This window comes from Aegilops tauschii, chromosome 2 (assembly GCF_002575655.3).
Source record: "Aegilops tauschii subsp. strangulata cultivar AL8/78 chromosome 2, Aet v6.0, whole genome shotgun sequence".
NCBI classification, from domain to species: Eukaryota; Viridiplantae; Streptophyta; class Magnoliopsida; order Poales; family Poaceae; genus Aegilops; species Aegilops tauschii.
Window position 1 is genome coordinate 563204940 of NC_053036.3, and position 11001 is coordinate 563215940.

At 43.5% G+C, this 11001-nt stretch overlaps 1 protein-coding gene and 1 pseudogene across 1 annotated transcript; one reads left to right on the forward strand and one right to left on the reverse strand.

Annotated features, from left to right (window-relative positions):
* Nucleotides 1-2031: 2031 nt before the first annotated feature.
* Nucleotides 2032-2852, forward strand: LOC109765776 (FCS-Like Zinc finger 2). Its single transcript, XM_020324551.4, has one exon. The coding sequence runs from the start codon at nucleotides 2165-2167 to the stop codon at nucleotides 2453-2455; it is 291 nt and encodes a 96-aa protein (XP_020180140.1). The 5' UTR covers nucleotides 2032-2164; the 3' UTR covers nucleotides 2456-2852.
* Nucleotides 2853-7945: 5093 nt separating this feature from the next.
* LOC141041263 (pectinesterase/pectinesterase inhibitor PPE8B-like) lies at nucleotides 7946-8919 on the reverse strand (annotated as a pseudogene).
* Between the last annotated feature and the right edge of the window lie 2082 nt (nucleotides 8920-11001).

Here is an 11001-nt window from a genome sequence, read left to right on the forward strand (position 1 = left end):
ATGTAAATGTACACACATGAATACCATGCAATATGTGTGAAAATTACACTATTATATGATTATTGTTTAAATACTACAAAAAGTGCAATTTTAGAGCGAAGTTGCGTGCAATTTTCATTCTTTCTTAGAAACTTAATTATTATGATTTTGTTTTAGTTTCTATTTCATTTTTTCCTTCTTAAAGGGTAATACAAAAGCCACTAATTCATTCTTTCTTAGAAATACTTCATTATTTTGGTTTTGTTTGAGTTTTTGATTCATTTTCTTTTATTTCTTAAAAAATATCACTTTTATTATTTTGTTTTAGTTTCTATTTCATTTTCTTTCCTATCAAAGGGTAATACCAAAGCCACTAATTCATTCTTTCTTAGAAAAAACTTCATTATTTTGCTTTTGTTTTATTTTTTTATTTTTTCTTTAATGGTAATACCAATGCCACAAATTCTTTCTTTCTTAGGAGACTTCTTTTTTGTTAAAATTTCACTATTATATGCTTATTCTTGCATATTATAAAAAAGTGCAAATTTTGACTTTTTTGTTTTACATTATTATTAATTTTCTTTCCTCGTAAAGGTAATACAAATCCTGCTAATTCATTATTCCTTAGAAAACTTCATATTTGATTGTTTATGTTTATATTTAATTTTTGCTTCTGTGTTAATTTCTTTCTTATTAAGTGTAATACCAATCTAAGAGAACTTCCTTTTTTGGAAAACTCCACTATATTATTCTTAGTCTTCATATTATAAAAAACACAATCTCTTATTAAATTGTGTTTTATTTTTTTATTTATTTTCTTTCTTTTTAAATTGTGATACTAATGCCACTAATTTATTCTTTCATAGAAAACTTTGTTATTCTGATTTTGAGAAGTAGAGACCCCGTGGCATATTATAACAAAGTGCAATTTCTATGTAAATTGTGCGCAAATTTTATTTTTTATTTCTTATTATTCATGGATAATATCAAAGCCACTAACTCATTCCTTCTTAGGAAACTTCCTTTTGCAAAAAAATCACTACTATACGTTTATCTTTGCATACTATAAAAAGTGTAACCTCTGTATAAATTGTGTGCAAATTTTGTCATTGTTTTATTTTCTTTTTTCTTTTTAAATGGTAATATCAGTGCACCAATTAATTCTTCCATAGAACACTTTATTTTTTAAATCTTATTGGCACTGGTTCTTCCATTGGACTGGCACACGATACAATGAGATGGATAAACATTGACCAAGTGGGGTTCCCTGTTGCTTGTGATTCAGATGTCTTCACATTTTATCTTCATCATTATTTGTCTTTTTATCTCTCGCGTACAAACATGGGTTTTATGCAAATTTGTAGGAGTACTACACTATATGTGCGCATACAAAAAAAGTACAATTTTTTTAACTGTAGAATTCCGTTTCTTTGAAATTCAGAAAAACAAAAAGAAAGATGATCATAGTGCCGATGCTGACATTATTCGGTATCTAGCATGTGGTGTGGAATCCACGCAAAAAGAAAAAGAAAAAAAGAGAGCATGTGGTGTGGAATGTGCTGTGGCTGTGTCCTGTGTGCTTTGTCTACTCCGAGCGAGCTAGATTAGCATGCATGTGAGCGGTGGGACGAAGCAACGTAATAACAGCAGCTGCACAACCTGGGAGTAGCCCCCAACGCCTGGGCCGCCGATGTGGACGGAGAAAAAGTGACTGACCCAAATTTGTAAATTCAGTCACCTGCATTTCTACAGCTAGTTGCTAATTGTAATTTTGAGAGTTTTCAACTACAGCTACATTTCTACTCTTCAGAAAATAGCACAGCATGCATGGACCTTGAAGAGCGACGTCTCCTGGTCGACCTCGCCCGGAAATCGCAGGATTGCCCGTCGTTTTCCTCTCGGTGGACGGGTGCAGCCGCCTACCACCGCCCGGGACGGCCGTCCGACGCGCGATATTTGCCCGACGCGTGGGCGCACCGGACCACAGTATTCCAACGGCCTTGCCGTGCCCGTCCCCACGCACCATATATACCTGAGCCTTTCACTCTTCTCTCCACCCAACTCGCTCGCTCTACTCTTCTTCCTCCCTCTCCCCGCAGCACCAAAAGCAGCAAGCAAGCAAGTGCACCACGAAGATAATCTCTGCTCAGCATTTGTGCTCGAAAGCCACCTACACACACGTACTATGGCGGCATCAGTGGCCTGCTCCTTCTTCTTCGACGACGAGCTGCTCGGCGAGCCCGGCATGCCGGCGATGGACGCGTGCGCGCTCTGCGCCAAGCCGCTGGCGGGCGACAGCGACGTCTTCATGTACAGAGGAGACACGCCCTTCTGCAGCGAGGAGTGCCGCCACGAGCAGATGCACCTCGACGCCGTCTGTGCCAGGCAGGGCGCGCGGAGGCTGCAGCGGTTCTCAGCTGAGACGGAGTCCCACAGTGGGCAGCGACAGTCCAGGAATGTGTCCGTCGCGAGCTAACCGGCCGGCCTGGCCAGAGCGCGTGCGTAGGAAAGTTTTGTTTGAGTCGACAAGATGGGAATTCTGAAGAAATAACATCTGTATTCTGAAGAACCGTCGATGTCTCCGTCTCTCCGGCTGGTGCTCTAGCCTGGACCGGTGGAGGCACCAGACGCAGCTTGGCGCCGCCTACGGAGGCAAGTCAAGGCAAGACAGCAGCATCAGGCGGCACCAAGCATAGGTGTTTGTAGCTTCCCATATCTGTCCATCGCAAGCTGATTAAGCTGCCCGGATGGGAGGAAATCTGTACTTGTTCTCGGCCGGTCTAGGCTGTGCCGATGAATTTGATTTGGTTGGGAAAGAAATAGAAAAGGCCATGGATCTGAAGAAATCTATCAAACATGATTCATATTTTGTTTTACCTTTTATTTTGGTGGCTCTTCTGCTCCCTCTCTTGTTTTGTTTCGCTCAATGATTGAATGCTGTTTGCTTTTGGGTACCACATGCTATGAACACTGTGCAACAGCACTGTCAGTGTAAAAACAACATGGCAATCGACCTACAAATTATCTTGCCTCTAATTGTTGTTATGCCTTTTGGATTTATAGCGTCTCTAATGTTTCTAGTGATATGCCAATATGATTTCGGCCTTTTTATCCATATAATTTTAGTCTGTTCGTTTACTCATTTCATTCCGTATGTAGCCTATATATGAAAATATTCAAAACATCTTATATTTGTGAATGGAGGAAGTGATTGTGTGTAAGTGAATTGGCCGGTTTGGTGCTTCTACCTTGAGCTTCCCACATGGGTGAACCTTACAATTTTACTATATCTCAAGGATATTTCCCGAAAATTTATACCATTGTGATTTTTCTTCTTTTGAAATATATGTCAAACTTATCCAATTTGGGTGCAATAATTAATCACAATTTCAATTTTAAGAATGAGAACGATCTTGTCATGCCTAGGCTAAACGTCAAACATTTTCATGGCGATTTGTCTTTCTTGATGGGTGGACAAGGCCAAGAACCAATTCATATTGTATCTTGCTGCTCCATCCGACCTGTGTTGTCAGTCCCCCCTTCCTCACCCATTAGTGAGAGTGTGTGGGTGGTTTTTGCTCAAGTTTACTAAAACAAGCAAATTTTGTTAAGTTTAAAGGTTAGATTTTTCTGTTATTTTCCTCATAAACTGGACCGACTCGCTTCCTCCAATGGAAATTACAAAAATGGTTGCCCGCCAACGAGGTTCCTAAAAGTTAGATATGAGCCGATGAAGTCTAACCCTGATCTACTCGCAGTTGAGTTAATGCACTTTGAGGCATAACAAGTGAAAGGAAATGATGAAGCTTGTCGTCGCCTATTCAACTAAATTATATATCTGTATCACTCTAGTATCAACTCAGTGGAACGTTTGGGTTTAGACACCACCCACTCGAGCCAAGTTTCCATGCTGGAAAAGTAATGAACATCCAACATGGCACACTTAGGTTGTCATGTCCAGATTTACCACCGGCGTACAGTTGCGATGTGGGCATGAGATTGCCTAAGCTTTCCCAATTAGTGATTTTGGTGGTCCGCTCTCTCGACAATTCATATGCGAACCGTGGACAAGTGTCGACGGATGCTCTTGTCTCCAAAGTTGACTCTCAATGGTTGGACTGTCTGCTTGGTGTTCGGACGATTTCAGTTTGCATTGTATGCACTTACATCGTCTTTGTTGGTCAGCATTTATTTTTGTGACTATGAACCATAGGGTAAAAACCTCACAGGCTCACAGCCTTGCAACTTTATTTAATGTAGAGCATGAAACGGTACATAGTATACAACTTCATATCAGGAAAAAGGAATAAGAGCAAGAACTACAGTGCAACTGACGCTTTAAGGTGGAAGGTGAGAAACCCATTTCAACAAATTATCCCTGAACCTAGACTTAATTCTATGCGCCAGCAAGGTTGTGTCATGCACAAATCCCCTCTTCCACTTATAGAAAGCAGGCCTCTTCTTTCTGAAGATTTTTGCATTCCTAGCGATCCAGATATTCCAGCAAGATAGGAAAACCACTTCAGGAAAGAAAGGTTTTTTAAGGAGATGCAATATTTGCTGCCTGGAGCATATGCAGTTTTGGATGAACAGTAAATTGCTAAACAATACTAATATAAATTTAAAAAATCTGGTTCTTTTTACAACACACATCTAGGAATGTTCTACTCCCACGCAAATTTTCGTGAAGAAATAACATTCCATGTGCACATAACAGAAAAAAAACAGTAGCATGAAAAGGTGTTTTTAAGTATTTTGGGCTGCTTGTTTTGTTTTTCTACTGAAAATTCTGTGAATGTGATCTCTTCAAGAAAATTTATACATAGGAAGAACACTCAAGAATGTTTGTCTACAATTTTTTGTAATATTTTTGCCATTTTTCAGAATTTACTGTTCGAACAAGTGCAAGTGCATTTGCGCCTGGGACCAGAAGGGCACTTTTGCTATCGAAATCCTTCCTAGCCTAACTAGCAATACTCCTCATATCATCTTCTGACTGCAAATCCACTTGCAAGTAGTTCCAGGCTCTAATACTAAAATTAAATTGAAAGAACAAATGATCTCTATCTACCCTAGAGCCAAAGCAACACATCACACTAGTAGTTCCGTTAGCTGTAATTGCTCGATGTGGATCATCATTGCTCTTTTGTTTGCATGTCAAAGCATTCCATCAGCCATGTATAACTTTATTTTTACCGGTGTGGTACTTTCTATGTTCCGTTAATGCTAGTTTTGGTCATTCTAGTCGTGCAGAGGTCAGGTGTGTGCTCATCGTATTTTGTATCCTACTGATACTACACGGAATACAACCTTGTATACTTCCCTTGCCATAACCAAAAAAGTGGACGTCTAGCCTCCTGGGGGAATATCAGGTGCTACCACATATTAGGTGCCATCATGCTATCACTTTTCCAGAAACACATCTAAATGTTTTAAATAATTCCAAAAAAATTATGAGTGTTCACAAGACATGTCTCTACAAATTGTGAAAATTTCAAATCAAGATTTGAAACACGAAAGAAGAAACGGAAAAAAATCAGCATAAATGGTGTCACAAAAAGCAAAAGTCAAAATGTCAGTATTCAGTTGTTTGTGTTTTGACCGTTGAATCTCACATCCACGGCTGAGCTCGCCCTGCAGCACACGAGCTTAGCAACTCCCGTAGCACATGATATTCTCCCTAGCCTCCTTAGTGTCCCTTATACTAGTAAATTTAAATATTGTAAACTTTGTCACAACAAAATAAATTCTTGGTAACAAAAAAATTACCGTTCCATGTGTTGTGCTTGAATTTGACTATGCTCATGCTCTAAAGGAAAGCACTCTTATTCCATCCTTCCTGCTTTCATCTACAGAGATTACTCACACGTCACAAAAAACTATACCATGCCAAATTTAGCAATCACAGGAGTGAATAAAAACGAAGCAAGATTTGCAGTACGTGAGGTGAGTAAGCAAAAGGCCAGGGCGGAGAAAAATATCACTCATTCACACGTTAGATTGGCTGAACACAGATGATCATTGCGTAAAATTCGTGTAAGTGTTGGGGAACGCAGTATTTCAAAATTTTCATACGATCACGCAAGATCTATCTAGGAGATGCATAGCAACGAGTGGAGAGAGTGTGTCCACGTACCCTCGTAGACCGAAAGCGGAAGCGTTAAGTAACGCGGTTGATGTAGTCGAACGCCTTCGCGATCCAACCGATCAAGTACCGAACGGACGGCACCTCCGCGATCTGCACACGTTCAGCTCAGTGACGTCCCACGAACTCTAGATCTAGCTGAGGCCGAGGGAGAGTTTCGTCAGCACGACGGCGTGGTGACGGTGATGATGAAGTTACCGACGCATGGCTTCGCCTAAGCACCGCGACAATATGACCGAGGTCGAAATATGTGGAGGGGGCACCGCACACGGCTAAGAATCAACTTGTGTGTCTATGGGGTGCCCACCTCCCCCGTATATAAAGGAGTGGAGGAGGGGGAGGGTTGGCCTCCTATGGCGCGCCCCAAGGGGGGATTCCTACTCCTACTAGGAGTAGGTTTCTCCCCTTTCCTAGTCCATGGTGGAAGAGGGAGAGAAGGAAAGGGGGGGCCAGCCCCCCTCCCCAATTCGGATTGGGCTTGGGGGGGGGGGGGTGCCCCACCACTTGGCCGCCCCTTCCTCTCTTCCACCATGGCCCATTAAGGCCCATTAATTCCCCGGGGGGTTGGTAACCTCCCGGTACTCCGAAAAATGTCCGAACTCATCCGAAACCTTTCCGGTGTCCAAACATAACTTTCCAATATATCAATCTTCATGTCTCGACCATTTCGAGACTCCTCGTCATGTCCGTGATCACATCCGGGACTCCGAACAACCTTCGGTACATCAAATCACAAAACTCATAATACATATCGTCATCGAACGTTAAGCGTGCGGACCCTACGGGTTCGAGAACTATGTAGACATGACCGAGACTCACCTCCGGTCAATAACCAATAGCGGAACCTGGATGCTCATATCGGTTCCTACATATTCTACGAATATCTTTATCGGTCAAACCGCACAACAACATACGTTGTTCCCTTTGTCATCGGTATGTTACTTGCCCGAGATTCGATCGTCGGTATCATCATACCTAGTTCAATCTCGTTACCGGCAAGTCTCTTTACTCGTTCCGTAATGCAACATCCCGCAACTAACTCATTAGTCACATTGCTTGCAAGGCTTATAGTGATGTGCATTACCGAGAGGGCCCAGAGATACCTCTCCGATAACCGGAGTGACAAATCCTAATCTCGATCTATGCCAACTCAACAAACACCATCGGAGACACCTGTAGAGCATCTTTATGACACCTGTAGAGCATCTTTATGATCACCCAGTTACTTGTGACGTTTGATAGCACACTAAGTGTTCCTCCGGTATTCGGGAGTTGCATAATCTCATAGTCATAGGAACATGTATAAGTCATGAAGAAAGCAATAGCAATAAACTAAACGGTCATTATGCTAAGCTAATGGATGGGTCTTGTCCATCACATCATTCTCTAATGATGTGATCCCGTTCATCAAATGACAACACATGTCTATGGCTAGGAAACTTAACCATCTTTGATTAACGAGCTAGTCAAGTAGAGGCATACTAGGGACACTCTGTTTGTCTATGTATTCACACATGTACTAAGTTTCCGGTTAATACAATTCTAGCATGAATAATAAACATTTATCATGATATAAGGAAATATAAATAACAACTTTATTATTGCCTTTAGGGCATATTTCCTTCAGTAAGTATCCAATTAATTATCCTTCCTAACAAGGAGAGAAGGTGAGTATAATCTGTGTTGTCCCATTCGAGAACAACGACCATCCCTTAGTCAACTTCATTCTAACAAGACAATTCTGAGTTTCTTCCATCTGGTAACGACAAGTCATCGCACCTCGGGACCCTCTCATGGTAGACAGACTCATCAGTTGATCGATCAAGACGCAAGCAGTCTAGATGTGAACCCAACGCTCGTGGCCGGTAGCAACATGTTGTCGTAGATGAACTGCGCCATGGTGAAGTTATTGGCCTTGGCCTGGCTCATATTCAAGTGGTAGCCCGACCAACTCACCCTGCCGCCGACGCCAGCGTTGAGCCCGTGTTCATGTACTTTGCGTAGTAGAGCGTGGTGAGCGTGGTCTGGTTTTTGTCCCACGCGAGCCACCCCTCGGGTCGCACCACGCCGCCGATGTAGGACTCCACCTCCATGAACACCACCAGCGAGTATGCCTTCCATGGCCGGCTCAGGAAAGTCTGCGTCGTGGCGGCCTTGACGGTCTGGTTAGCCTGCGCATGTAGGAGGTCGTCCTGCACGGAAACGTTGCAAAACTGGAAGGAGAAGCCGCTGCTGCCGGAGTCGTTGAAGCGTCCATGGGCCAAGATGGTGTTCTTCTGACCCGGGAGCGAGACGCGGGCCAGGAGGAGGCAATTATGGAAGACGGCCGTGGCGTCTCCTAAGATGAAGTCGACGGTGCCGGTGACGCGGCAGTCACGCCAGAATTGGTTATATGATTATAATGTACTCAATTACAAATAACTATTGAATAAATACAATGTGGAAGTGTGTCGAGGAGGGGGGGCCTATGCCCCCTGTCTATGTTGGTTTTTGTTCTACAAATCAACTTTTTATCTTTCTTTTAATATATGGATATAGTGTGCCCTTATTTAAGATGGGCCCTAGGCACCTTTCGCCATGGCCTAGGGCCGAACCTGAGTGTTGAGAGAGTAATTAGATCCGAGTTACCTGCATGATTTGGATCGGAACGTCCTCTCTGCGTGGCTTACACGCAGCGAGACAATGGCGTCGAACCCCTGAAGTGGAGTATGAAGATGGCATACTATTAATCCATAGCACAAACGGACCTGGAACAGAACCAAGAGATATGCCAACCCCAGCCCAAGCCGGATCATTGCTCGGTGATCTCTCCCGGTACTATGTGTGTGACTGACGGATGGCATGGAAAAGAAGGAAAACGTCTGCGGCTGACCTGACCCGTCCTCCCCTCCCTCTCCCTCCAGGCTTCCATCTCATGACCCACTGCAACACTACTTACGTATGACGATGTCTTCTAAAAAAACATACGACAATGTGAGGTCTCGTGGAAAAGTAAGTAGGGTACGGCGTTACGAGTCCCATCACTCCTGAAAGTGACACGTTACACTTGTATGAGTTGATGCATGCATCCGCCCTTTGTGGTGTGTGTCTACTACTGAAACTGAGCATCAATCTACTGGTAGCCAAGAGAGTTTCATATCGTGCACCGCGACACGAACAACCAGTCTCCCATAGATAACAGTGTACTACGCCTAGAGCTCGGCGCCTTGGCTTGTTGAGCCAACCAACGAGGCCAGGCTACACTATGCAACTTGCCAAGAGGAGCATGTTGTAGCAGTGGTTGACCCCGGGATAATCCAGGGCCGGCCAATAGGCCGGGCAAAAGGGGCGACCGCCCCGGGCCTCAAGAGGGAAGGGCCCCACTAGAAATTAAACTAGTAAACACTGTGCAACCATTCAGAGGCAAACCAACACTATTAGGGAAAACCCTAATAGTAGCGCGGGTTTTAAGCAACGCAAAAAATAGCGCGCTACAAAATATAGCGAGGCCCTTCTCCAAATGCTACACAAGTTATAGCGTGCTAATAGCGTGCTATATTTCAAAATAGCGTTTGCAACAAATTTCAAATATATCTAGAAATAAAGTATTTAAGCAACTAAATTTTTGCTAGGAGCAAGCAATATATGCATAAGGGCCAAATCTAGGACATAAAAATTGTAAGTCTCAAACAGTTTCAAGATAAAAAGAGTGAGAAAGGTAGTGGTCGTGGGTTGGTTTTGGCCTGCTGGGCCTGCTGGGTTGTGGTTGTTTAAATTTTGCATGATCTGCACGTTAAAACGTGTAACGCTACAACGTTATAGCGTGTGTAGCGCGCTAATTACGCAATTAGCGCCGTAGCGGCTGATTTTGCCAAAATGTAACGTCTCCCTTCTGAATATGCTATAACCGCGCTATAACGGCGAAATAGCGTGCTATTTTTTTCGTTGGTTTTAAGGCTATCAGTAGCACGGGAGGCCGCGCTACTACTACGGCGCTATGATACGTCTCCAGCATATCTATAATTTTTGATTGTTCCATGCTATTATATTATCCATCTACGATGTTTTATATGCATTTATATGCTATTTTATATGATTTTTGGGACTAACCTATTAACCTAGAGCCCAGTGCCAGTTTCTGTTTTCTCCTTGTTTTTGAGTACCGCAGAAAAGGAATACCAAACGGAGTCCAATTGACGTGCCAATTTTTGATGATTTTTTATGGACCAAAAGAAGACCACGGAGCATCGGAGTTGGGCCAAAGGAGTCCCGGGCTGCCCACGAGGGTGGGGGGCGCGCCCACCCCTCCCCCCCAAGCGCGTGGGCCTGCCTCGTGGACAGCCCGGAGACCCCCCTGACGTGAAACCTACGCCAAAAATTCCTATAAATACAGAAACCTCCAGAAATAAACCTAGATCGGGAGTTCCGCCGCCGAAAACCTCCAGAACCACCGCAAACCAATCTAGACCCGTTCCGACACCCTGCCGGAGGGGGGATCCCTCACCGGTGGCCATCTTCATCATCCCGGTGCTCTCCATGACGAGGAGGGAGTAGTTCAGCCTCGGGATGTACCAGTAGCTATGTGTTTGATCTCTCTCTCTCTCTCTCTCTCTCTCTCTCTCGTGTTCTTGAGGTGATACGATCTTGATGTATCGCGAGCTTTGCTATTATAGTTGGATCTTATGATGTTTCTCCCCCTCTACTCTCTTGTAATGGATTGAGTTTTCCCTTTGAATTTATCTTATCGGATTGAGTCTTTAAGGATTTGAGAACACTTGATGTATGTCTTGTCGTGCTTATCTGTGGTGACAATGGGATATCACGTGATCCACTTGATGTATGTTTTGGTGATCAACTTGTGGGTTCCGCCCATGAACCTATGCATAGGGGTTGGCACA

What these genes read in the sequence shown, in the direction of transcription:
- LOC109765776 (XM_020324551.4), top strand. Translation starts at nt 2,165, where the DNA reads ATGGCGGCATCAGTGGCCTGCTCCTTCTTCTTCGACGACGAGCTGCTC.